This window comes from Ornithorhynchus anatinus, chromosome 13 (assembly GCF_004115215.2).
Source record: "Ornithorhynchus anatinus isolate Pmale09 chromosome 13, mOrnAna1.pri.v4, whole genome shotgun sequence".
In the NCBI taxonomy this organism is placed as follows: Eukaryota; Metazoa; Chordata; class Mammalia; order Monotremata; family Ornithorhynchidae; genus Ornithorhynchus; species Ornithorhynchus anatinus.
The window spans coordinates 21767356-21792033 of record NC_041740.1 but is presented as its reverse complement, the minus strand read 5'-3'; the positions used below and the strand labels follow the sequence as shown (position 1 = coordinate 21792033).

Sequence of the window (24678 nt, the reverse complement as noted above, 5' to 3'; positions counted from 1 at the left end):
AGGAACCAGAGAGGAAGGGAGAAAGGGCCTTTCCCAGGGAAGGGAATTTCCGCAAAGCTGTCTGTCATCCGGGTCTCTAGTTCTGAGTTTGGGAGATAATAATAATGTTGGTATTTAAGCGTTTACTATGTGCAGAAGAAGAAGAATGAGTGCTACTATAATAAAGATGGATAATAGTATACCTTCAAGACATAGTAGAGTTGGTATCAAGTGTTCTCGGTAGATGAAAACTCCTAATAGGGCTACTATAAAGGCTAATAGAAGATTAAGGAATATAGTTATTAGGTGATCGTGGATTAATACCAGGGTTAATTGAGCCGAAATCAATAGCGTTCTAAGCGCTGGGGGAGACAGAGGGGAATCAAGTGGTCCCACGTGAGGCTCACAGTTAATCCCCGTTTTCCAGATGAGGGAACCGAGGCCCAGAGAAGTGAAGTGACTCGCCCACAGTCACACAGCTGCCAAGCGGCAGATTCCGGATTCGAACCCATGACCTCTGACTCCCAAGCCCTGGCTCCTTCCACTGAGCCACGCTGCTTCTCTGCAGATACTTGGTGCTTCTGCCTCTCTACCTCTTCTTTACAGATGAGGTAACTGAGGCACAGAGAAGCGAAGTGGCTTGCCAGAGATCACGCAACCGAAAGGTGACGGAGCCCGGATTGGAACTCATGACCTTCCGTCTCTCAGGCCCGTATTTATTGAGTGCTTAGCGTTCAGTTCAGCAGCAAATAGAGCCAATCCCTTCCCCCGACGGGCTCACAGCCTAGAAGGGGGGAAGGGAGATAGTTGGGGCTCAGGAAAGAGGTTGAGAGGGAAGGGTTAAAATGACTTTGAATTTAAGGAAGAGGAAAACGGGAAGAGGGTTTCATGAGAATAGGTATCGAGCCCAGTGACGTGACGCAGATCAAACCCACGGATTCAGTTTTATCTGCAGGAAATACGCGGCTGAGATTCGGCCTTCAGACCTCAGTTTTATTCCCAGCTCTGCCTCTGGCTTGTGTGGGACCTTGGCATGGCTCTCGGGCCTCAGTTTATCCATCTTGAAAATGGGATGACGGTGCCTCCTCCGCTTATCTGGCGGGGATGCACTGGGAAAGCAAATAAGGTCTTTTAGGCCAAACGACTGGAGCTCCTGGGATGGGGAAAACTCATTTTTTTTTCCACGAGTTTGAGAGTGCCCTACATTTCAGAGAATCTGAATCCAATTGGCAGGGGGAAGGGAAGAACACATTGATTTCCCATCACCTACTGCCCTTAGAGTCCTAGTCAGGCTTGGGTGGATCCCCGAAATTCAGAGCAGGCTCCTCAACTGGTGAAATTTGGAAACTGAGGCTGGCTCCCGTTTCCTCCCTAAAGTAGCAGAACCCTCTCTGAGCAAGAATTATCGGGAGCAGAGGGAGGATCTGTGACTTTGGGGCATTTGATTTTTACCCCTCCCTTATCCCCACAGCACTTAGGTGCGTATCTATGAATTACAAGTGATTTATTTGTGTTAGTGTTGTGGCTAGGGGACGTGTCTCCCGACTGTGTTGCATTCTCTCAAATGCTTAATAATGTTGGTATCTGTTAAGCGCTTACTATGTGCAGAGCACTGTTCTCAGCGCTGGGGTAGACACGGGGGAATCAGGTTGTCCCAGGTGGGGCTCACGGTCTTTAATCCCCATTTTCCAGAGGAGGTAACTGAGGCCCAGAGAAGTGAAGTGACTTGCCCACGGTCACCCAGTGCGCTCTGCACACAGAGAGCACTCAGGAAATTCTATCGACGATGGTGGCAGGGGTTAGTGTTCTTTTACAAATCCGTGAGGGGATGGATGACACAGAATGGATATGAACCCCAGAAATTGCAGAGCTCTGAACGCGGATCAACCCGTTCCGGCCGTCACGCTGGTGGACAAACATACCGAAGCCGTGACGTCATGGCTTCTCTGGTCCCCCTAAGCGCAAAGAGACACATCTCACAGTCCAAGCGGGAGGTGATCCTCCTTTTCAAAGATGAGGAAACTCAGGCCCCAGAAAGTCAAGCGACTTGCCTGTAAGGTCAAAGAGCAGGCCAACAGCAGTGCTGGGCTTAGAATTCTGATCCCCTGGCTACTTTTTCCACTAAGCCGCGTTGTGTCCGGCTCCAATCCGGAGCCCGGAACTAGTGAGGCCTAACCAGATTTTTATCTCAGGGACCCAGCTCGGGCGTGCTCGGATGTGGTTAGGACGGGGAAGGAAAGGTGACTCCGGGCAACGGGGAGTGGAAAGAGCCCGGGCCTGGCTTCTAATCCCGGCTCTGTCGCTTGGCTACTGTGTGACCGTGGGCGGGGTCACTTCATTTCGCTGTGCCTCAGTTACCTCATCTGTAAAATGGGGATTAAGACTGGGAGCCCCATCGTGGGTTCGAATCCCGGCTCTGCCACTTGTCAACTGTGTGGCTGTGGGCAAGTCACTTAACTTCTCTGGGCCTCAGTTCCCTCATCTGGAAAATGGGGATTAACCGTGAGCCTCACGTGGGACGACCCGATTACCCTGTATCTACCCTAGCGCTTAGAACAGTGCTCTGCACCTAGTAAGCGCTTAACAGATACCAACATCATTATTATGTGCGACAGGGACTATCTCGTATCAGCCGCGGTGCTTAGTATAGAGCCTGGCCTATAGTAAGCACTTAAAAAATGCCATCGGAAAAAATGAATGGCTTCTGGGGGCTTCTGGCCTCTCCTCTCCGGCTGCGGGCGCAGATTCCTCCCCCCTTCCTCCCGACTGGGCTCCAGTTTCGCCGGGCCCCCCCAAGTTCCAACCTCCGCCCGGGGCCTCTCGTTCGCGTCAACCTTCACGCGAGACCAGTCTCATTCTCGGAAATCAGTGTCCCGAAAACAGCCGGCTGTTGAATAACAGCCGGGGCTGCTCATAGCCCTGGAATGCTGACCTGATCGGGACGACAAATGGAGCTAACGGAGCAGAAACAAACGGGCGAAACAGACTAAAACTGAGGGCTTTATCGAGTCGCCCACCCCTTGAGCGTTCAGTAAAAACATGTTTTCATCGGGGGGGATCGGGGTTCCTGTCAGAGAAACTTTCCCTGCGGCTTAGTCATGCCGCAGGGCCGCGTGAACCCCACCCTGACATTCTTTCCGTCTTTTCCCCTTTTTCACCAGTCATGTGGTAATGATCGGCTGGATTCATTGCGGCCAAGAGTAACATTTTATTGTTTTGCCATGGAAACCCCACGGCTCGTTCCCCCAGCCTCTGTAAGAGCACCGGGCAGGGCAGGGCGAGCCAGCCTGGCCCAAGAGAGGAAATCCATTCCCCGGGCAAGAAAGCCAGACAATGGCCAGGCTCGGCCAGGCCTTTCCCCTGGGACCCGAGGGTGTTTGCGGAACGGGCAGCTCACGTGGTCGGGGGTGCAGATCCACATGCTGGGCGGAGGGACCGGAACCCCCTGACATCTGGTGGCCACCTGGCTTTGATCCGATGGCTCTGGGCGGGGGAGGGGATTCAGGGGCCCCGCATGGAGGCGGGATCCGTCCCACCAAACCCTCAAGCTGGGGCTGTTTCCTTGTATGTGCAGGGCTCTGGGGTCAGATGGCGAGGCACACATTCTCCCTTCCAGGCTTCACGCTGACCACCCCCAAGATAAATATTTCAGGGAGTGGGAGGCCAGGACAGACCACCTCGGATCTGTGCCTGATGGGGGCCGGTCGCCTACCCCTTGCCCCCCGGGGTGGAGCCTGGGGGAGGACAGCCCACGTGAGCAGGCTGCCTCCTGCATCCGGCCACCGTTACTGCCCGGTCCCCACGGGGCGGAAGCCAGGGCACCGCCATTTCACCCGCGCAGCTGTTACCAGGGCAGCTCGAGGGAGTCAGCGTAGGAGCCGTTAAAGATTCGAGTCCCACGCCCCTCCAAAGGGCAGTCTGCTCCGACCCAGTTCTTACAAACGGCCCTCTGGGAGTCAGCCGGGGCCTTCCGTCGCCGGACCTTCTGCACAGTGCTCCCGGCCGAGTCCCCGTGACTTGGGGTACACCGGCCTTTAAAGCTTTAGGGACTGTACGGGGGGCCGCCGGAGGAGCCCAACTGGAAGAGCCCAGCTGAGAGGGCTGCCTCACTCTCTCCGGCCCCTCCTAGATGGAAATTTCTCCTGGGAGAATTGCCAGGCCGTGCAGGAAAGCAAATGTAGACCCCCAAACCAGCTGAGCGCAACCCAGCTGTTCAGCCAGTCAGTCAGTGGTATTTATTGAGCACTTACTGTGCGCAGTGCCCAGTACTAAGTGCTTGCGAGAGTGTGACGTAACAATAAAAGGACATATTCCCTGCCCACAATGAGTTTACAGTCTAGATCGGCGGGGGGGGGAGACAGACATCGATAGAAATTAATTGCAGATATGTACGTAAGTGCTGTGGGGATGAATAAGAGAACACAGAAGGGAGTGGGAGGAGAGGAAAGGCGGACTTAGTCAGGGAAAGCCTTCGGAGATGTGCCCTCAGTAAGGATTAGAAGGTGGGGAAAGTAATTTTCTGTCAGATATGAAGAGGGAGGAGGTGGGTGAGAGGTCAGGGGGTGAGATGGGTGATGCGGAGGTACAGTGAGAAGGTTAGCACTGGAGAAACTGGAGGTGTGTGGCTAGCTGCTGGGCTGGCTGGGAGGGAGCCATTTCCCGACACTCCAGAGGTCCGAGTCACATTGGTCCTCATCCAGGCTGATCCTTCGAGAAAGCTCCCGACTTCTCTAGGGGTCAGAGAGGGAACGGAAAGCCTCCTTGGGCTGCTCTGGTCCGGCGCCGCCGATTCGGCCGGAGGTCCAACCACGACAGAGTCCTGGCCTGGTTTTGCCCCGGAGAGAACTGAGTGATTCTTCAGGGCCCAGGGGCCCTGGAGACCGGGGACTAGTCCGGACCCATGTGGATGCCCAGAAGTCTTCCCTGTGGGACAGGAAGATATATCTGGGCAGAGGATGGTCGGAAAACCGGGAGTTCAGAGAGCTAAGCGGGGGGACGCTTAGCTCCATTTTGGGCATTTCCCTCCCAGAGCATCCCTGAGGCCCTTTTCCCGTAGCCATCGGGGCACCGGGCAGGCGGGTGACCGCGCAGTGCTGTGACTCAGTCAGCACAGAGACCGTGGGGCTGCTGAGTGACGGGGGGTGAGCGCAGGAATAGCCCGTGACTGGGGTTTTATGCCATGGCTTTTAGGGGAACAGCCCAGCGCAGCCCTGGGAATCTCACAGGATCCCGCCTGCACATATTCCAGATTCCTTAGATACTCGGCCCGGAGAAGGAAAGAGAATTGGGATCCCATTACTGCAAGCAGGGCTCCAGGAGACACCCCGGATGACTGAGGCCTGGGGCAACCACTCAATCTATCAATCAACCAGTGGTGTTGATTGAATGCTCTCTGTGTGCAGAGCTCTGTGATAAGCGCTTGGGAGAGTATAACAGACCCTCCCTCTGCACGGTCCGCGCGAGTCAGTCATCAGCCCTTTCTCCCGAGGATCCCACTCTGCTCCCGGAAGGGCAGTCCGGCCTCGGAGGGGTGGAGCAGGGTCCGCTTGTCTGCTCTGTGACCTTGGGCGAGTCACTGACTACTCTGTGCCTCGGTTCCCTCATCTGTAAAATGGAGATTGGGAGTGCGGGCCCCACGTGGGACGGGGACCGCGTCCGACCCGATTTTCTCGTATCCCCCCCGGTGCTTAGTATTGTGCTTGGCACATAGTAATCGCTTAACAAATACCGTACTAATATTATTATTATGCTATAATAATATTAATAATGATAATAAGAGGGATATTTGGTAAATCCTTACTATGCACCAGACACTGTTCTAAGGGCCGGGGTAGATACAGGGTCATCGGGTTGTCCCACGTGGGGCTCACACTTTTAATCCCAATTTTCCAGATGAGGGAACCGAGGCACAGACAAGTTTAGCGGCTTGCCCAGGGTCACACAGCAGCCCAGTGGCGGAGCCGGAATTAGAACCCACGTCCTCTGACTCCCAAGCCCGGGCTCTTTCCGCTAAGCCCCGCTGCTTCCTCCACTAGATTGCAAGCTCCTTGTCGCCAGGGATGGGGCCGGCCAACTCTACCGTCCTCTCCGAAGCATTTAGTGCAGGGCTTCGCACGGTACAGGGCTTAGTTAATACCACTGACTGATGACCCTGCAGCTTCTCTGAAGAACGGATCCAACGAGTAGCTTAGACAAAACGTCTCTAGGCTGTTCTGTATTCCCGCAGCGTTAATAATGTTGGTATTTGTTAAGCGCTTACTATGTGCCACGCACCGTTCTAAGCGCTGGGGTAGACACAGGGGAATCAGGTTGGCCCACGTGGGGCTCACAGTCTTAATCCCCATTTTACAGATGAGGTAACTGAGGCGCAGAGAAGTGAAGTGACTTGCCCACGGTCACGCAGCTGACAAGTGGCCGAACTGGGATTCGAACCCATGACCTCTGACTCCAAAGCCCGTGCTCTTTCCACTGAGCCACGAGCGTTGGGTTCGTTCATTCGATAGCATTTATTGCGCGCTGACTATGTGCAGAGCACCGGGCTGATCCAGCGGCGCTTCCGAGGGAGAAGCAGCGTGGCTCAGCGGCAAGAGCCCCGGCTTGGGAGTCAGAGGACACGGGTTCTAATCCCGGCTCTGCCACTTGTCTGCTGCGTGATCTCGGGCAAGCCGCTTGACTTCTCTGGGCCTCGGGGACCTCGTCTAACGGGGATTAGACGCACGTGGGACAACCTGACGACCTTGCATCCACCCCAGCGCTTAGAACAGCGCTCGGCACATAGTGGGCGCTTAACAAATACCAACATTATCATTATTATTCCAGCGGAAGGGGCCAAACCGACGGAAACCTCTGCCGCCTCCCCTTAGAGCCTCCTTGGGGGAGACTCGCCGGGGGGAGCTCCGCTGGGCGATCGGGGAGGAGCTCACGGCGGCGGGGGGCAGGACGGAGAGGGGACGGGGCCGGCGAAGTCCGTCCCGTAAATAAGGGTCTCCTCTCTGGTCTGCCCAGGTCTACGGCGGCCCCGATTTCCGCTCTCCCCGGCTGGCCCAGCTGTGCTTCCCTAGGGCCCGGGAGAACCCGCTGCGGGTCTCAAGCACGGGAAACGCCCTCACCGTTCGGTTCAAGACAGACCGCTCTGTCAGTGGCAGAGGCTTCGCGGCCACCTGGCAGGAGGTTCCGGGAGGTAAGGGGCTGGAGGAGGTGCGAGGGGGGGGACACGGATCACGCAGAATCACCGGGGAGGACGCGAGGGTAAAGCCTACCCTTCGATACCACGGTCCCCATCGTCGTACTCTCCCGAGCACTTAGAACAGTGCTCTGCACACAGCAAGCGCTCAATAAATGCCACTGGTCGATTGATTGACCACCATCTCTATCACCTGGATTGCAATCCAAATGGTCACCCCCATCACCTGGATTTCAACCGTGCTTGTGCCGCCGCGTCAATCGTCTGAACTTCCCGGCTTCCGCTGGGAAGGGAGCGCGGGCCCGGGAGTCAGAAGGTCGCGGGTTCTAGTCCCGGCTCCGTCACGTCTCTGCTGGGTGACCTTGGGCAAGTCACTTCACTCCTCTGGGCCTCAGTTCCCTCCTCTGTAAAATGGGGAATGAGACCGTGAGCCCCATGTGGGACAGGGACTCTGTCCAACCGGATTTGCTTGTATCCGTATAAGCAAATAATATGCACATTATGGCACAAAATAAGCAAATAATAAGCAAATTATGGCACATAATAAGCACTTACCAAATGCCATAATTATGCATTATTATAATCCAGATCACTCATGCCGTAATCCACATCTTCTGAGGCACCGTCCCGTCCACTTGTACCAAATCGTAATTCCAGTCACCTGTATTCCAGTCCCAATCTATCCCAGTCCCAGTCACCTTCTCAGGTGGATTTGCCCTCATCCTCCCGGGTAGTGACGGACCGAGGAGCTTCTAAAATCCTTGGTGACGCTCGAATCTGCACACTTGAAGGGCTTCAGGTGTGGTTTGGGTGAAGCGGTTTGCGGAGAAGGGTATCCTCCATCAGGGGCCGAAACCAGGCCAAGCCTGAATCTGCGGGCGGGGGTTTGCAGTCCAAGTGCGGAGAGGATCAAGATATAAAAGCCTGGGGTACGCTGGAAAAGGCAGGATTTCATGTCGTAGGCCGGTGGGGTCGGGGAGGCCGGGGAAGCTCTTTCACAGATTCTCGGTAGTTCGCCTTTTCCCATCCCGTCGAGGTGCTCTGTTAGAGGGCAAATCCCACGACCGCATCCCAGAAATGGGCGGAATGGAGCCTGGGCTAAGGGGGAAAGGTGAATGACGGGCCATCAAGCCCCTCCCCTGCTTCTGACGATGAATGATTCCAATCCGTCCAGGTTGCGGAGGAAACTTCCAGGTTCCACGCGGAGAAATCCATTCTCCCAACTACCCTCATCCTTATGGCAGGAACAGCGATTGCTCCTGGATCATCCAGGTCGACGGCGGACACCACGTGCTCCTGAACTTCACTGACTTTGACCTGGATCCCCAAGACTCGTGCGTTGAAGTAAGTGTCTACCCTGAGTTTTCCCATTAGATAATGGCGGGAGACGCTTATTGGAGACAGTGAGACCAGCGTGGCCTAGTGGAGAGAGCCTGGGGCTGGGAGTCAGATGGACCTGGGTTCTAATCATCTGTTTGGTGACCTTGGGCAAGTCACTTAACCTCTCTGTGTCTCAGCCACCTTATCTGCAAAATGGGGATTAAGACTAGGAGCCCCACGTGAGATATGGACTTGGTCCGACCTGACCTGCTCGTATCTGCCCCGGCGTTTAGTACGGTGCCTGGCCCGTAGTAAGAGCCTAACGGCCTGGCTCAGTGGAACGAGCCCCGGGCTTGGGAGTCAGAGGACGGAGGTTCGAATCCCGGCTCTGCCCCTTGTCAGCTGGGTGACTGTGGGCGAGTCACTTCACTTCTCTGTGCCTCAGTTCCCTCATCTGTAAAATGGGGATTAAGACTGCGAGCCTTACGTGGGACAACCTGATGACCAAAGCGCCTAGAACAGTGCTCTGCACATAGTAAGCGCTTAACAAATACCAACGTTATTATTATTAACAAATACGAGGAAAAAAATGACTGATTTTTCCGTTAAACATTTTCCAATCAACTCCCACTTAGCTGCAGGACTGAGCAGGGGAAACCTGACCCTCTGCACCTCTCGACAAAGGTTTTGTCTTTGGAGTCCTGAGCCCGTGTCGGGAACATAACAACATACAAGGTTTATCCCAAGTAAGCCCCTCCCTGCCCCACAGCCCTAAACCTGCTGCTGACCTCCAAAACCCTGAGCAAACCAAGATTCCATCAAACTGATATTGCTACCTACAGGGAAAAAGCAGCGTAAGTGAAGAATCGCGTGTATATGTTCGTATTATCCCGAGCCCCTACTTGTTTCCACACTGGGGAACTTCTGGGGGGCTGCATAAGGAGAAAATGTGTGTCCTAGCAGGGAAACCCTCCTGGCATCCTCGACTTGAGAGTCCACAATCTTTTGTGAAGAGGAGCCCAACCAGGGAAACTTTTGAGCAGTGGTATCCAAGGAATCACTCATACAGTTGAAGCACACAGAGAAGTGTGCTTCACGGAGATGTAATTATGTAATAATAATAATAACATGAAGTTGGTATTGTACTGAAATTGTCCTTTTCCCAATGGGACTTTTCTTAATAGGGTTTGTAAGTGCTTTCTATGTGCCAGGCACTGTATTAAGCGCTGAGGTAGGTACAAGATAATCAGGTTGGACCCAGTTGATGTCCCACAAGGGGCTCACGGTCTTAATCCCCATTTTACAGATGAGGTAACTGAGGCACCGAGATGTGAAATGACTGACCCAAGGTCACACAGCTAACAAGTGGCAGACCCGGGATTAGAACCGAGGTCCTTCTGCCTCCCAGGCCCAGGTTCTACCCACTGGACTCTGCTGCTTCTTTTCGCCGAGCTCGGCGTGACTCCACCCCGGCAAGGGGGGCCCAGGGACCGCTTTGGGGCAGGGAGGGAGCGGGAAGTTGCGGCTCCTTCGGCTGAGAAGGCACGGTCCCTGGCCCAGTAGGTCCGTCCTCACTGGGCCGCGGAGCACGCCTGAGTAGCTCCTGTCCTGCAGGTTAATTCCCGCGGGAAGCAGCATGGCGGAACAGGGCTCAGACCTGGGAGTCAGAAAGTCATGAGTTCTAATCCCGCCTCCGCTACGTGACCTTGGGCAAATCACTTCACTTCTCCGAGCCTCGGTTACCTCATCTGGAAAATGGGGATTGAGAACGCGAGCCCCACGTGGGGCAGGGACTGCGTCCAACCCCATTTGCGTGTATCCGCCCCAGGGCTCAGTACAGTGCCTGGCACATAGTAAGCGCTTAGCGAGTGCTATGTTTATCATGATTATTAACTGCTTGATTACGGCACCGCTCCTGAGCCCCGGATCGGTGGCTCTCAGCAGTCCCTTCGAAATGAAGGCGGTGGATGAGGGGCAGAAGGGACGGGAGGCTCCAGCTACATGAGGTTTGGGAGTCAGACAGCCTGCAGGAAGTGGGTTAAATGCCCTGAATGCCTGGAAAATCCACCCCAGCCGGGGCCTCAACCTCAGCTGCCTTCCCGGCCCCGGCCCCGGCCTCCAGGGAAAAGCCATTCAGAGGCAATAGAGACTGACAGGGATCCAGAATCAGGCAAAGAAAGGTCGGAATCCCAGAGCTAAAATCGGAGGTTTCCTGGGAGCCGCCCTGGGAGAGAAGCAAACGCTCGCCGTGGGCTCCGGCGAGGCTGTGCTGTCCACGGAGATGCCGAGCCCAGCAGGAGCGAGGCCTGGCTCCGAGCACCAGGCTTCTATTTTGGTCTACCGCCCGTGGTGGGGGTTTCTGACTTTGGCAGGATCTGGGGACCTACGGTCCAAAGAAGCAGGGCTGGGGAAACACCCCCCGCTCCCTAGGGGTATCGCCGTACAGGGCCTCGCCCTTCGCTTTCCCCCCAGCCCACAGGGTGTGGGTTTGTATCCCTCATCTTTACGCACAAAAGAACTCGCTCCAAGCCAGGCTGAGCCCCAGCTGGGCCCGAACCGTCGATCGTAACTCAATCCCCATTCCCCTGAGGGGGCTGGTTTCCCTACAAGCCCACGGGGCCGGCTAGCGTGGCATTAATCCCAATCCTAAACGGGAGACACTGGAGCTGGCTTCCTTCTGCCGAGGTTTGTATGGGGGTGACGCAGGTAAGGAAGGGGGGATAGCTGGCCCGAGGGTTATAGCTGGCACCTGGTGTAAGTGGAAATTACATCCCAGGGTACTGAGCAGAGTCATTTGGCTGAGGAGAGGGTGCTGAAAGGAGCGCAGGACTCGGACTTGCCTTCTTACTCATCTCTGTCGCTTTAAAAGGCAGAAGAAGAATGAGGAGCAGCATGGCCTAGAGGATAGAACCTGGGCCTGGGAGTCAGAAGGACCTGGGCTGTGTAACTGTGGGCCGGTCATTTAACCTCTCTGTGCCTCAGTTCCTTCATCTGGAAAATGGGGGTTAAGATCGTGAGCCCCATGTGGGACATAGCCTGTGTTCCACCTGATTAGCTTGTGTCTACCCCAGTGCTTAGAAGAGTGCCTCGCACACAGTAAGTACTTAGCAAATACCATTTTTTTAAAAAAAAGTTCCTGAGGAACTCCTTAACCCCGTCAGCCCCTGGGACATGCACTATTTCCTCTTCCCTTCCTATCTTTCCTTCCGCACAGGAGGTTTTCTAGTATCTGGGCTGCAGGAGCAAGGCAGAGGGAAGAATCCTTTTTTGGCAGAGCCAGGACCTCCATTCTCACCAAAGGCCTCGTTCCCCCATCCCTCCCTCCCACCCCGTGTAGCCATGTGCAAAATTACAGCCCTGGACATTGCCGGAGGAAGGCTGCCCCCTTCTCTCACTCCCACTTTCCCTCCCTCCCTCTCTCCACCTCAAATACCAATTCACAGTCAGCGTCCAGGCTCTTCCTCAATCCTCCCCATCTTACATTTCTTCACCCCACTACTCCCCACCTCCCTCTCTTCGTTCCTTCCAAGGCAACCTTCTAACCATCCCTCACTCTCTATTCCCTCACTCCCATCCCTTTCTTCACGTTGCTTCCCAGGCCAGGACCTCCCTCTTCCCTCCAATCCGACAGACCACGGCACTTCTCCTGTTTAAAGCCCATCGAAATCTCAACTTTCACCCTGAATTCTTTCCAACGAGCCTTCCTCAGTTGATTCCCCGCACCTTAAATTGGACCAACTCAACAGCCACGTCTAGTCCAATCCAACCGACGGCTTAGATGTCACGGCGTTTGAGGCTGAGCTTTTCTGTGATATTAAATAACTTATGGTATCCGTTAAGCACTTCCTGACTGCAATATACTGAACTAAACACTTGGGAACGTAACTTGTATCTGCCCCAGCACTTAGTACAGTGTTTGGTACATATTATTATTAGTGTCTTCATCACATCAAAAGCCACAAGAATCTCATCTTCCGACTGCCGGCGGTCAAATTTAAGGATGATGTCGCGTGTTGCCATTGAGGGTTTCCTGGCTCTGGCTAAATGTGTGATTCCAGTTTTCTTCAAGCTTATTCTCAGTCACGAGCAAACCAACTCTGAGAAGTGATTCATAATCATTTCCAAATCTTGTGTCTCTGTCTCCAGAGCCCATGTGTCAGCGCAACAGCAGTTTCTAGGCTCAGGGTCTCAAAGAGAAGCAGCGTGGCCTAGTGGAAAGGCCGCGGGCCTAGAAATCAGAGGACCTGGTTCCCATCCCGGCTCTGCGGCTCGTCCGCTGTGTCATCTTGGGCAAGACACGTCGCTGCTTTGTGTCTCAGTTATTTCAGCTGTAAAATGGGGTTAAGACGGTGAGCCCCACGTGGGATATGGACCGTGTCCAACCTGATTAGCTCGTCCCTACCCCGGCGGTTAGTACCGTGTTGAGTACAGAGTAAGTGCTTAACAAATATCGTTCCAAAAAAAAAAAAGAGAGACATGGAGTTGAAGAGTTTCCCGGTGGATAGGAAACAAATTTGCTGTGTCCTCACGCCTGGCAGCCTAGAATAGATGGAATAGAATCAGACATATCAGCGAGCTCTATTTCACTCAGATGGTGATGGGACACGGTCAGTTCAGGACACCTTCAAAGTTGGCTTCCCCAGACATACCCCCATCAGTCAATCAATCAGTGGTATTTATTGAGCGCTTACTATGTACAGAGCACTATACTAAAGTCTTGGGAGAGTAGGATGCAACATTCCCTGCCCATAATGAGCTTACAGTCTAGAGGGAGAGACAGATATTAATATGAATCAGTGATTAATGTACACCATATAATTTAATGGAGTCGGTGAACCGCTCGAGGCGGTCAAATTAGCTTAGCAGATGCTCTAGCCGTGAACTGTTGATAGAGTCAGATGCCTTGAAATGCAGGGAATGCGGTGGAGAGACCGTGGCGTTCCCTGTCCTTTCTCCATATCTGTTACAAGGATCCCACCGGCTGTGCCGTGTACCGGTCCGAAGCCGCAGGGAATGCAGATAAGTGCACCGTTGACTGGGTTCGTCAGTAGCCAGTGAGCAGAGAATGGGCTGGAGTTGAACTCTGGGAGTGAAGGAGGGGTTTTGGCTACGGGGCAGCCAACTTTGGGGGAATTGACAGACACCGGTGGGATGTGGGAACAGAGTAGGGCTCGTGACGGGACTGAAGCTAGGAATTTGGACAGACTGGAACCAGACTGGGAGAGTAGCCAATGCAGGTTCTGGGGAGGCCGCGTAAGGCGGAGCTCACAGGTCCAGAATTGAATGGTTTGGAGGTGGAGATGCCAGTCGGGAGCCTCCCTCGCTGTCCCACCACAAATCTCAGCTGCTGTGGGACCCTGCAACCTGGCAGATCCCAGAAGGTACACTTGGCTACAGCTGAGACAATGGCTTTGCGATAACGCCTCCGGGACAGAGTTCTTATCGGAGAGTTAGCCGGGCTGGATGCATCCTCATAACACCCTCATCTCAGTTCGGGTGGTCCCAGTGACCACTGAGGCTCGCCAGGGCCTCGGCTCTTCCCAGAAGGGGTGCGACCGCGGGCTCTGGAAGGGGAAGCCAACGCCCCTGGTGACGCCAGCCAGAGGACGATGCCTGTCGAGGCCTGGCAGAGAGGCGCGAGGTATCCCAAGGTTGTCATATCGACTCAGTCCTGTTGCTGGGTGATTTGTGACCCTGTTTCCCTGTCCCAGGAGGACTTCTCCGGGCAGAAGAGCCAGGGGTCTCAGCAAGAGGCGGTAGAAGAGACCCCACTGGGGCTCAGGAGTGGAGGTCTTGCCATCTCAAGCTGTCATCTCATATCCCCATTATTTGGAGAAATCCTGGGGGAGGGCGGAGCTCTGAAGTTGGGCGGAGGCCTAAAACTACAGATTTTTCCCTGTGCGAGGGAAGCGGGCGCCGGAGGTGGAGTAATCCTGGGTGCATAGTGCCGCTCTGGGACGGAGAGTGGGTCGCGGCTGAGTCACGGGGTCGAGGCCCGCTCACGCTGGGCCTTGAGAAGGTGAGAGTTATCCATCCTGCCTTGCTCCCGCCCGCAGGGTGGGTGGGCGAGGCGGGAATAATAATGATGGCCCTTGTTAAGCACCTACTATGTGCCAAGCACCGGAGTAGACCCGAGTTAACTCAGTTGTCCCACGTGGGGCTCGCGGTCTTAATCCCCATTCTTTCAGATGAGGTAACTGAGGCACAGGGAAGTGAAGTGACTTGCCCAAAGCCCCACAGCCGGCCAGAATCCTTCTTAGGGGGAGAGCCTGGATCAGCGAGCCGGAGGATGTGCTGGGGACTGCACCAAGGGGACCGGATGGGCTGAAAGGCGTTCGGGCGACCGCAGGGCCGACGTGGTGAAGGTCCCAGCTTTACCTCAGGTCCCTCGCATTCCCTCCAGAGCTGCTCTGGCCGGGGCCGTGAGTCTTCCTGGCGTTTGGCCCCGGCGGGGTCCTGATGGTAACCAAGTTTACGCTTTCAGGGCAACACACACCCTCCCTCCCCCGCGGTTTTGCCGAAGAGGCCAAGTAAGGCGCGGCGTGCCTTTGACACAATTAAATGGGCTGAGCACCAGGGAGCTGGCTCTAAGGGCAGAGATGAAGAGAGGCCTCCTGAAAGGGGAGATTGTACAGCTGGACAGAGGGAGCGGGGGCCCGCACCGTTGGGGGAGGGCCGCAGGGAGGGGGCTGCACTCCAGCATTCCCGCTGAAATGCCTCGCTCCCGACCCTCAGCTCTCAGGCTGTAACCCCCAGCTCCCAGGGAGAGACGCCTCCCATCCTGCGCCTCCCCGAGCGACGGGGAAACAGGGAAAGGGTTTGGCCGAGGGCAGGATGCCCTCTGCAGTAGCGCTGCGCGGCTGCACGTTCGGAGCTGACGACGACAGCGGGATGAGTGGATCATCCAACCTGACAGGTCAATCCATCGGGGGTGTTTATTGAGCCCTTCCTACGTACTAAGCCGCTTGGGAGAGCTAACAGACACATTCCCCGCCCCCAGCGAGCTACCAATCTAGGTGAAGACGATCAAAGAGAAGAGAGTGGACTCCGCTGGCAGTCAGGGCCACCTGGGTCCATAGAGATAGAAGTTCATATTTTGCTGTACGTGTAGGCAGTCGATCATATTTATTGAGCGCTTACTGTGTGCAGAGCACTTTACTAAGCTCTTGGGAGAGTACGCTACAACAGCGGACCCATTCCCTGCCCACAGAGAGTCTAGAGGGGGTCACGGGCATTATTATAAATTATATTTATCTGTAATTATATTTATATATGTATATATATATGTAATTATATGTATCTGCAATTATAAATAATTACAGATACGAGCGAAAGTGCTGTGAGGCTGGGAGGGGTGACGGATACGGGGAGCGAGTCAGGGTGGTGCAGAAGGGGGAGAAGAGGAAAGGGAGAAGAGGAAATGCGCCTTCAATAAGGTTCCGAAGAGGGGGAGAGTCACTGTCTGTCGAATTTGAGGAGGGAGGGCCTTCCAGGACAGAAGCAGGACGTAGGCGAGACGGCGGCGGCAAGATAGTCGAGACCGAGGTAGAATTAGAGTGAAGGGTCCTGTCTGGGTTGTAGTAGGAGAGTGGTGAGGAGAAGGGGTAAGCTTCTGTTTGATGTGGAGGTGGATGGGTGACCACTGGAGTCTCTTGAGGAGTGGGGAAACATGGCCTGAACGTTTTGTAAAAAAAATAAAAAATGATCCGGGCAGCAGAGCGAAGTATGGACTGGAGTGGGGAGAGGCGGGAGGCAGGGAGGTCAAGCCAGGAGGCTGATACGGTGCTCGAGGTGGGATAAGAAAAAATACGGTCGCAAATACATATTCGGTTGAAGGCCAATTTAATTATGGACAAGATAATTGGGGAAAATCACCAATCCAGAAACCAGGAAGCTCCATCCTGAGCCTTTATCAGTGTAATCCTCCATTTTAAAATTCACCTTTTCATACTCTTGCTGGTCCCAGGTTTATGTTTTCCTTCCCGCTCTCGCCGTATCTGTGTCCGCTTGTTTTTCCATGAGATGGTAAATGTTCTGAGGGCAGGGACCGTGCCATCTACTGTTACGGTACTGAAAAACCCCGCTCTTAACTGGTTCCCTAAAAACGCTGTTAAAAGTGCACAGACCAAAGTTTAGAGGAAATCATGTGAAGTCCACTGATGCGTTCCATATTGACCAAAACAATATGAATATGTTTTCCAAAAGTGATACGATCATTAATGCTATTCATTAACTTTCACGATAGATGAATTTAAACAATGAAGTTACGATTTGGTGACGTTTTCTTTAATTGCATTAATGATAATACAGTCGTTAATGCTATTCAACTTTCACGATAGATGAATTTAAACAATTCAGTTTTACGATTTGGTGATGTTTTCTTTAATTGTATTAGTGATGATACAATCGTTAATGCTATTCATTAACTTTCACGATAGACGAATTTAAACAATTAAGTTTTACGATTTGGTGACGGTTTCTTTAGTTACCCTCACCCACGTTTTGCGTGCTCAGCTGCGTCCGGAGGCTTCAGAATGGCCACTCGAACTGCCAGATTTATGCTCTCCTGATGTTCATCACTTCCGGCGCCTGGCTGCTCAAAGACGACAGGAGGCAGGTGGCCCAGTGGAAAGGGCAGGGAGGGCCGGAAGTCAGGAGACCTGGGTTCTAGGCCCAGTATCACCAGTAGCCTGCTGGGTGACCTTGAACAAGTCACTTACCTTCTCTATGTCGCAGTCTCCTGAACTGAAAAATGGGCATGGCGCAACTGTTCTCCCTCTTCAATAATAATGTTGGTATTTGTTAAGCGCTTACTATGTGCCAAGCACTGTTCTAAGCGCTGGGGGAGATACAGGGTAATCAGGTTATCCCATGTGAGGTTCACATTTAATCCCCATTTTACAGATGAGGTAACTGAGGCACCGAGAAGCTAAGTGACTTGCCCACAGTCCCACGGCTGACAAGTGGCAGAGCCGGGGTTCGAACCCATGACCTCTGCCTCCCAAGCCCGGGCTCTTGCCACTGAGCCATGCTGCTCTTCAACCAGGTGCTCCGTAGGGGACAGTATCCTTGTCCAGTCGGATTATTCATTAGTATTTATTGAGCGCTTACTATGTGCCCAGCACTGTACTAAGCGCTTGGAATGGACAATTTGACAACAGATAGAGACAATCCCTGCCCACTGACGGGCTTACAGTCTAAGCGGGGGAGACGGACGGACAAAAACAGTAGCAGTAAATAGAATCGAGGGAATGTACACCTCATTAACAAAATAAATAGGGATTATCTTCCCTCCGGCACATAGTAAGTGCGTAGTAAATATCACCATTATTATTATTATCCGATGGCTGCTCTCCTGGCCATCCGTACCTGTTGTTACCCATTGTTATTTGAGGTCTTGTGTTGGGCTGAATATATCTTTGATCTTGTTGGGGCTGTAAGGTGGCGTGGATGTGCCCAGGAGGTGGAGAGCAGGCCCAGGGCTAGGAGCCTGTGCCCAGACGCATGCTTGGAGCACTATCCCAGAGGGTCAGAGAGCTTCTTAAATTAAAAAAAATCAGTGATGGTATTTGTTAAGCGCTTACTAGGCTCAGAGCACTGTTCTAAGTGCTGAGCGATACAAGATGATCAGGTTGTCCCACGTGAGGCTCACAGTTTTCATCCCCATTTTACAGATGAGGGAACTGAGGCCCAGAGAAGGCAAGTGAAGTCACACAGCTGGTAAGCGGCGGGGCCGGGATTCGAACCCACGACCTCTGACTCCCAAGCCCCGGCTCTTTCCTCTGAGCCGCGCTGCTTCTCTATCTTACGGGATAGCACTAAGAGAAGAGGGTATAATGGGGCACCGTCGTGCTTTCCTAAATGTCTGTCGGTGTTCTGCAAAACAGCCACAGCACAGAAGCCGCGTGGCTCAGTGGAAAGAGCCCGGGCTTGGGAGTCGCATCCCGGCTCTGCCACCTGTCAGCTGTGTGACTGTGGGCCAGTCACTTCACTTCTCTGTGCCTCACTTACCTCATCTGTAAAATGGGGATTGACCGGGAGCCTCGCGTGGAACGACCTGATTACCCTGTATCTACTCCAGCGCTTAGAACAGTGCTCTGCACATAGTAAGCGCTTAACAAATGCCAACGTTATTACATTATTGCTCAGTAAATACAAATGAATGGATTCTGGGAACCACACTATAGGGCAGGAATCCAGAGAGAGCAGCGAGAATCTCCTGGGAAGCGGCGGCACAGAAGATCACGTGCTTTTTCTACTTGTCCCACCGTAAATCCGGGTGAAGTAATTTGTGAGGATGATGGTGAGGCGGCGGGTGCCGATGAGACTGTGTCAGCAGCCCCAGGTCTTTGCTGTTCCACATCGGGGAAGGCAACGGAACAGCCCAGAACTGCCGTCTCTCTCTTCGGACAGAGTTGTTCCCGGTGATGCGACCGGTCGACTCCGCTCCCCGCACGTCCGGCCAGCCGGGCGGAGGAGGGAGCAGGGAGCAGGAGAATCCAGGCCACGTGGGGAGCCGGCACATTCCTGCTGCCCCGGGATGCAGCCATTTCTCCCCTCTGAGGCTACCCAGTAGTTGGGAACGGCTTTCGCCAGCCGCAGTGGGCAACTCCGGGGCCGCTGGCAAGTGGCTCTGGTTGTCCCCGATGTGTGACTCCCCTCCGACGCCTGTTTTTTTCCCGCACAGGTATATGATGGTCCACACGCGACGTCTGAGCTCCTTCTCCACAGGTGTGGCCAGCAGCTTCCTGACTCCATCACCTCCTCCGGCAACACGGTGGTGGTGCGATTTCAGTCCGGCCAGGCCACGCAGCACCGGGGTTTCTGGGCACGCTTCACCGAAGGCAAGTTTGGCACAAAGGCCCTTGACGCCCTTCCAGCGGGGGGCCTAAAGCTCCTTTCTTCCCCCTGGGGAGTGGGAGCATTTGATCTGCAGTGGGAATCTGGGCCAACCCGGGCCTCCAAGGTCACCTAAGAGGTCACCACCCTCTGTGTCCCACCATATTCCCCCCACAGTGTCCCTGTGCTGGGTATTCAGGCAGTGCCCTAGGCCCCACCAGTGCCAGGGGAATGGGGCTAGCGGGAGCTCTAGACTCTAAATCATATTCCCGACGCTCTTGAGAGACTTCCCATTGGGCTTCGAGCCCTGTAAGCCCTCAACTGCCTTGCCGTTTAATAATGGTAATAATAATAATAATGTTGGTATTTCTAGAGCACTGTTCTAAGCGCTGGGGGAGATACAGGGTGATCAGGTTGCCCCACGTGAGGCTCACAGTCTTAATCCCCATTTTACAGATGAGGCCCAGAGAGGTGAAGTGACTCGCCCACGGTCACACAGCTGCCAAGTGGCAGAGCGGGGATTCGAACCCATGGCCTCTGACTCCCAAGCCCGGGCTCTTTCCACTGAGCCGCGCTGCTTCTCTACGTTCTCTACGTTTAGCGGAGGTGGCTCCTAGGACAGACGGGAAGGGCCTCGGGGTTGCATCTGGGTCTCACTGTCTCGCAAGGGCGAACAAATTCTGCCCAGAGGTAGAACGTTCAGCGAGCCGTTGACCTGGGTGCAGGAGCCCAGGAGGGTAGGGAAATGGCTAAATTACGATCGTTTACAACGACGAGTCTCTCTCCCTGGCAGCTGAGCCTCTGTGAGCGGGAGGGAAAGCTCCGGGTCCAGAGGCGCCCGAAGAAACAGCCCCAAGTGGGACGTGACTGATTCTAGGGAGCTTTCGTGTGCAGATTGTAATAATTCCCCATCTCTCCAGGGAGAAAGAGTTCTCTTCCCCTTGCCCCGAGTCCTCAGGGGAATCAGAGGGAACACTGGGGCCAAAACACCCGGACTCTACCGGTTATCTGTAACCGGTGGAAAAGTGGAAAGCTGTCTTGGCACCCCCAAATCCAGACCGTAGGATATGAAGAGAGGGGCCGCGCTCTGATGGAGCGCCAGCTCCTCAGGGACCGGTCGCCGTGGTTAGAGAAATCGAGCTGGGCCACCCCATCCAAACCAGAATCCTCAGGGCCACCGATCTCGTCCTACCGTAGCCCCCTCTCTCTTCTCCTGCTGGTTTTTTCCTGTCACGTTTCCCGTTAGGTCTTTCATTCAATGACAGATGAGTTGTCTGCGGGATTCAATTCTTCGCTGAGAAAGGCCAATCTCGTATGTGCCAGTTGTACATAATTGATCCATCAGCTGATAGTCCAGGGCAGCTGTCGAGATGGTATTTACTACTAATAATAATGATGTTGGTATTTGTTAAGCGCTTACTATGTGCAGAGCACTGTTCTAAGCACTTGGGGGAGATACAGGGTCATCACGTGAGGCTCGCAGTCTTCAACCCCATTTCACCGAGGCGGGAACTGAGGCCCAGAGAAGTGAAGTGACTTGCTCACAGTCGCGCAGCTGACGAGTGGCGCATCCGGGATACGAACCCAAGACCTCTGACTCCCAAGCCCGGGTTCCTTCCACTGAGCCACGCTATTTCTCTGTGTGCAGATCACTCTACTACTAATAATAATGATCAATTATGGTATCTGTTTAGCGCTTACTATGTGCCAGGCACAGTGGACACAGTCCCTGTCCCACATGGGGCTCACAGTCTCCATCCCCATTTTACAGACGAGGTAACTGAGGCCCAGAGAAGTGAAGCGACTTGCCCAAGGTCACAGAGCAGAGAAGCGGCGGAGCTGGGATTAGAACCCACGACCTTCTGACTCCCAGCCCCCCGCTCAAGTACTTGGGAGAGTAAAATGTCACACATTTCGTAGATACGTGCCCTGCCCATAAGGAACTTGGAATCTAGAAGGGGAGACAGACGTAAAATAAATCGCAGGTGTCGGGGGACTGAGGGTGGGGGAAATAACGGGTGAGAGTGCAAGGGTGAAACAGAAGGAAGTGGGAGTAAGGGAAAGCCAAAGAGAGCAAGTGTGTCCAGTGGGGTGGGTGAAGTCAGTCAATCGCTCGTACTTACTGAACACTTGCTCGTGTGCAGAACACTGTCCTAAGTGCTTGGGAGAGAACGATGCAACAGATAAGTTCCCTTCCCACGACACGGTCTACGGGAGGAGACAGCCATTCATATGAGTAAAATTACAGATATGCACATAAGCGCCGTGGGGCTGGGAGGATGAAGCAAGTCAAGGTGATGCAGAGGACGTGGGAGAGGAGGAAAGGAGGGCTTAGGGAAGACATCTTGGAGGAGATGCGGCTTCAGTAAGGCTTTGAAGGAAGAGAGATTAGAAGCGGGAGAGCATTTCAGGCCGGAGGCGGGGTGTGGGTGAGAGGTCAGCGGCGAGACAGACGGGATGGAGATACACCGGGTAAGTTGGCATTAGAGGAGCCAAGTATGTGGCTGGGTTGTAGTAGGAGGGGACAAAGTGATGGAAAGGCTCTGGCTGCAGCGTGGAGAGGGAGGGTGGGCATAGAGAAAACAGCGTGATATAATTACATCCTGATTCGACTGTAAGCCCGTCGTCGGGCAGGGATTGTCTCTACCTGTTGCCGAATTGTATATTCCAAACGCTTAGTTCAGTGCTCTGCACATAGCGCTCAATAAATACTATTGGATGACTGAATGACTATAATAACAATGTTGGTATTTGTTAAGCGCTTACTATGTGCCGAGCACTGTTCTAAGCGCTGGGGGAGATACAGGGTCATCAGGTCGTCCTAGGCGAGGCTCACAGTTAATCCCCATTTTACAGTTGAGGTCACTGAGGCACAGAGAAGTGACGTGACTCGCCCACGGTCACACAGCTGACAAGCGGCAGAGCCGGGAGTCGAACCCGTGACCTCTGACTCCGAAGCCCGGGCTCTTTCCGCTGGGTCTCATGTAACATGGGAGCCCCCTCCCTCCCGAAGCCAAATAGACCCAGGGAACACGGGGGCCTCGATCCGACTCTGCAGACGGGTTACGGCCAATCTGTGTTTGCTCCCCAGCCTGCGGCAGCACCATAATCACGGCCTCCAGCGGGGCGATCTCCTCTCCGACGTTTCCGGCCAGGCATCCGAGCCATCAGAACTGCAGCTGGGTGGTTCGAGCCCGACACCCCTGTAAGTAGAGATATCTCTGGGAGACCTCCGGGGGATGTGGTGGAACGAGAAGACCTTCCTCCTTTAGGTCCTCTGAAAGCCCCGCCTGCTCCCGGGCCCAAAGGGAACGGGAATATCCTGGTCAGCCAGAGCCGGCTTCATCCATCTGATTAAATTGACAGACTGAGGGGAAGGTGTCCAGCCGAGCCCGCTGCCAGGCCCGGGGCTGGGGTCAAGCCCACCGTGATGGAGCTGGGCTGGGCGAGGCCGACGTGCTGAATGGGGGCAGGTGAGAAGAGCCGGGGGCATCAAAGCCCATTTCACTGAAAGCATTCATTCATTCAGTAGTATTTATTGAGCGCTTACTATGTGCAGAGCACTGTACTGAGCGCTTGGAATGGACAAATGGGCAACAGATAGAGACGGCCCCCGCCCTTTGACGGGCTTACGGTCTAATCGGGGGAGACGGGCGGACGAGAACGACGGCGATAAATCGAGTGGAGGGGAAGAACATCTCATTAAAACAATGGCAAATCAATAGAATCAGGGTACATCTCATTAAAACAAATAGGGTGATGAAGATATATACGGTCGAGCGGACGAGTACGGTGCCGAGGGGGTGGGACGGGAGACGGGGAGGAGGAGAGGGAAATGGGGGAGAAGAGGGTTTAGCTGCGGAGAGGTGAACGGGGGCGTAGAGCGAGCAGAGGGAAAGCGGGGGAGGGCCAGGCGCCGGAGAAAGGCCGCCCCGAGTTTCTGATCCATCCGTGAATCAGTCAGTCAACAGAGTTTATTGAGCACTGAGCTAAGCACATGGGAGAATTAGCAGACGCGATCCACGTCCCCAAGAGCTTCCGCTCTGCTGGGGGAGACAGATGCTAAAAAAAAACCCCACGGGTAGAGGGAGGGATAGAATATAATAATGGTGGTATTTGTTAAGCGCTTACTAGGTGCAAATCACCGTTCTGAGCGCTCGCTGGGGGGATATAAGGTAATCAGCTTGTCCCAGTTTTAATCCCCATTTTACCGACGAGGTAACTGAGGCACAGAGAAGTTAAATGACTTGCCCAAAGTCACACAGCTGGCAAGCGGCAGGATTCAAACCCAAGACCTCTGACTCCCGAGCCCGGGCTCTTGACGCCGAGCCGCGCTGCTTCTCTCTAATATGAGAAATGTACATAAGTTAAGGGGGGTGGGTCAGGTGACCCCCACAATCAGCGATGACAACACAGCCACCTACCCTGTCTCACAAGCCTGCAACCTGGGTTCGAATCCCAGCGGTGCCTCAGGGTTGAGAAGCAGCGTGGCTCAGTGGAAAGAGCCCGGGCTTGGGAGTCAGAGGTCGTGGGTTCTGATCCCGGCACCTCCGCTTGTCAGCTGGGTGACTTGGGGCAAGTCGCTGAACTTCTCTGAGCCTCGTTTACCTCATCTGTAAAATGGGGATCGAGACGGTGAGCCCCACGTGGGACAACGCGATCACCTTGGAACCCCAGCGCTTAGAACAGTCCTTTGCCCATAGTAAGCGCTTAACGAAAGCATTATCGTCATCATTTGGGACAAGTGGTACCTAAATGTTTAGGAAACATGGGCCTACGCCCATGGGTGACAGAGGAGGGTGGGAAAATAGGACGGGGAGAGGGGAGAACGGTCAAGGAAGTCATTTTAATAGGACTTTGAAGATGGGGAGGTGGTGAGGGGGGAAGCAGGCCAGAGAGAAGGTGTGAGCGAGGGGTCGGCGGTGAGAGAGGCGAGAACGAGATCGTTAAATAGGTTGTTACCTTCATCCCCATGTTCCAGATGAGGTAACGGAGGCAACAGAGAAGTGACTGGCCCCAAGTCACCCGGCTGACAAGCGGCGGAGGCGGAATTAGAACCCGTGCCCTCTGACTCCCGAGCCCGGGCTCTTTCCACTGAGCCACGCTCCTTCCCCTCTGTCCTCTATTGTTTCATCCTACCAGTCGTTCAGTTCAGTAACCATCTCCCCCACTAGATTGTAAGCTCCTTGAGGGCGGGAATGGTGTCTGCTTACTCCCTTATACTCCCAAGTGCAGAGCGCACTGCTCTGCACGCTGTAAATGCTCAATAAATATCACCGATTGATAGGATACAGAAATTTTCTATTTCCCCCAAGCCCCGCGCTCCCCTCTGTAGGAGTGAGCGTGTCTGTGTGTGA

General features: G+C 54.1%; 1 protein-coding gene across 2 annotated transcripts in view; it reads left to right on the top strand.

The window, feature by feature from the left end:
- CUBN (cubilin) overlaps nt 1-24678 on the top strand; it is a 215101-nt gene that overhangs the window by 121390 nt on the left and 69033 nt on the right. For both annotated transcript variants that reach the window (XM_029077265.2, XM_029077266.1), the window contains exons 30-33: nt 6985-7159; nt 8337-8506; nt 19170-19326; nt 22413-22526. In XM_029077265.2, coding sequence (XP_028933098.1) covers nt 6985-7159; nt 8337-8506; nt 19170-19326; nt 22413-22526 — 616 coding nt within the window. The remainder of the gene's footprint in view (nt 1-6984; nt 7160-8336; nt 8507-19169; nt 19327-22412; nt 22527-24678) is intronic.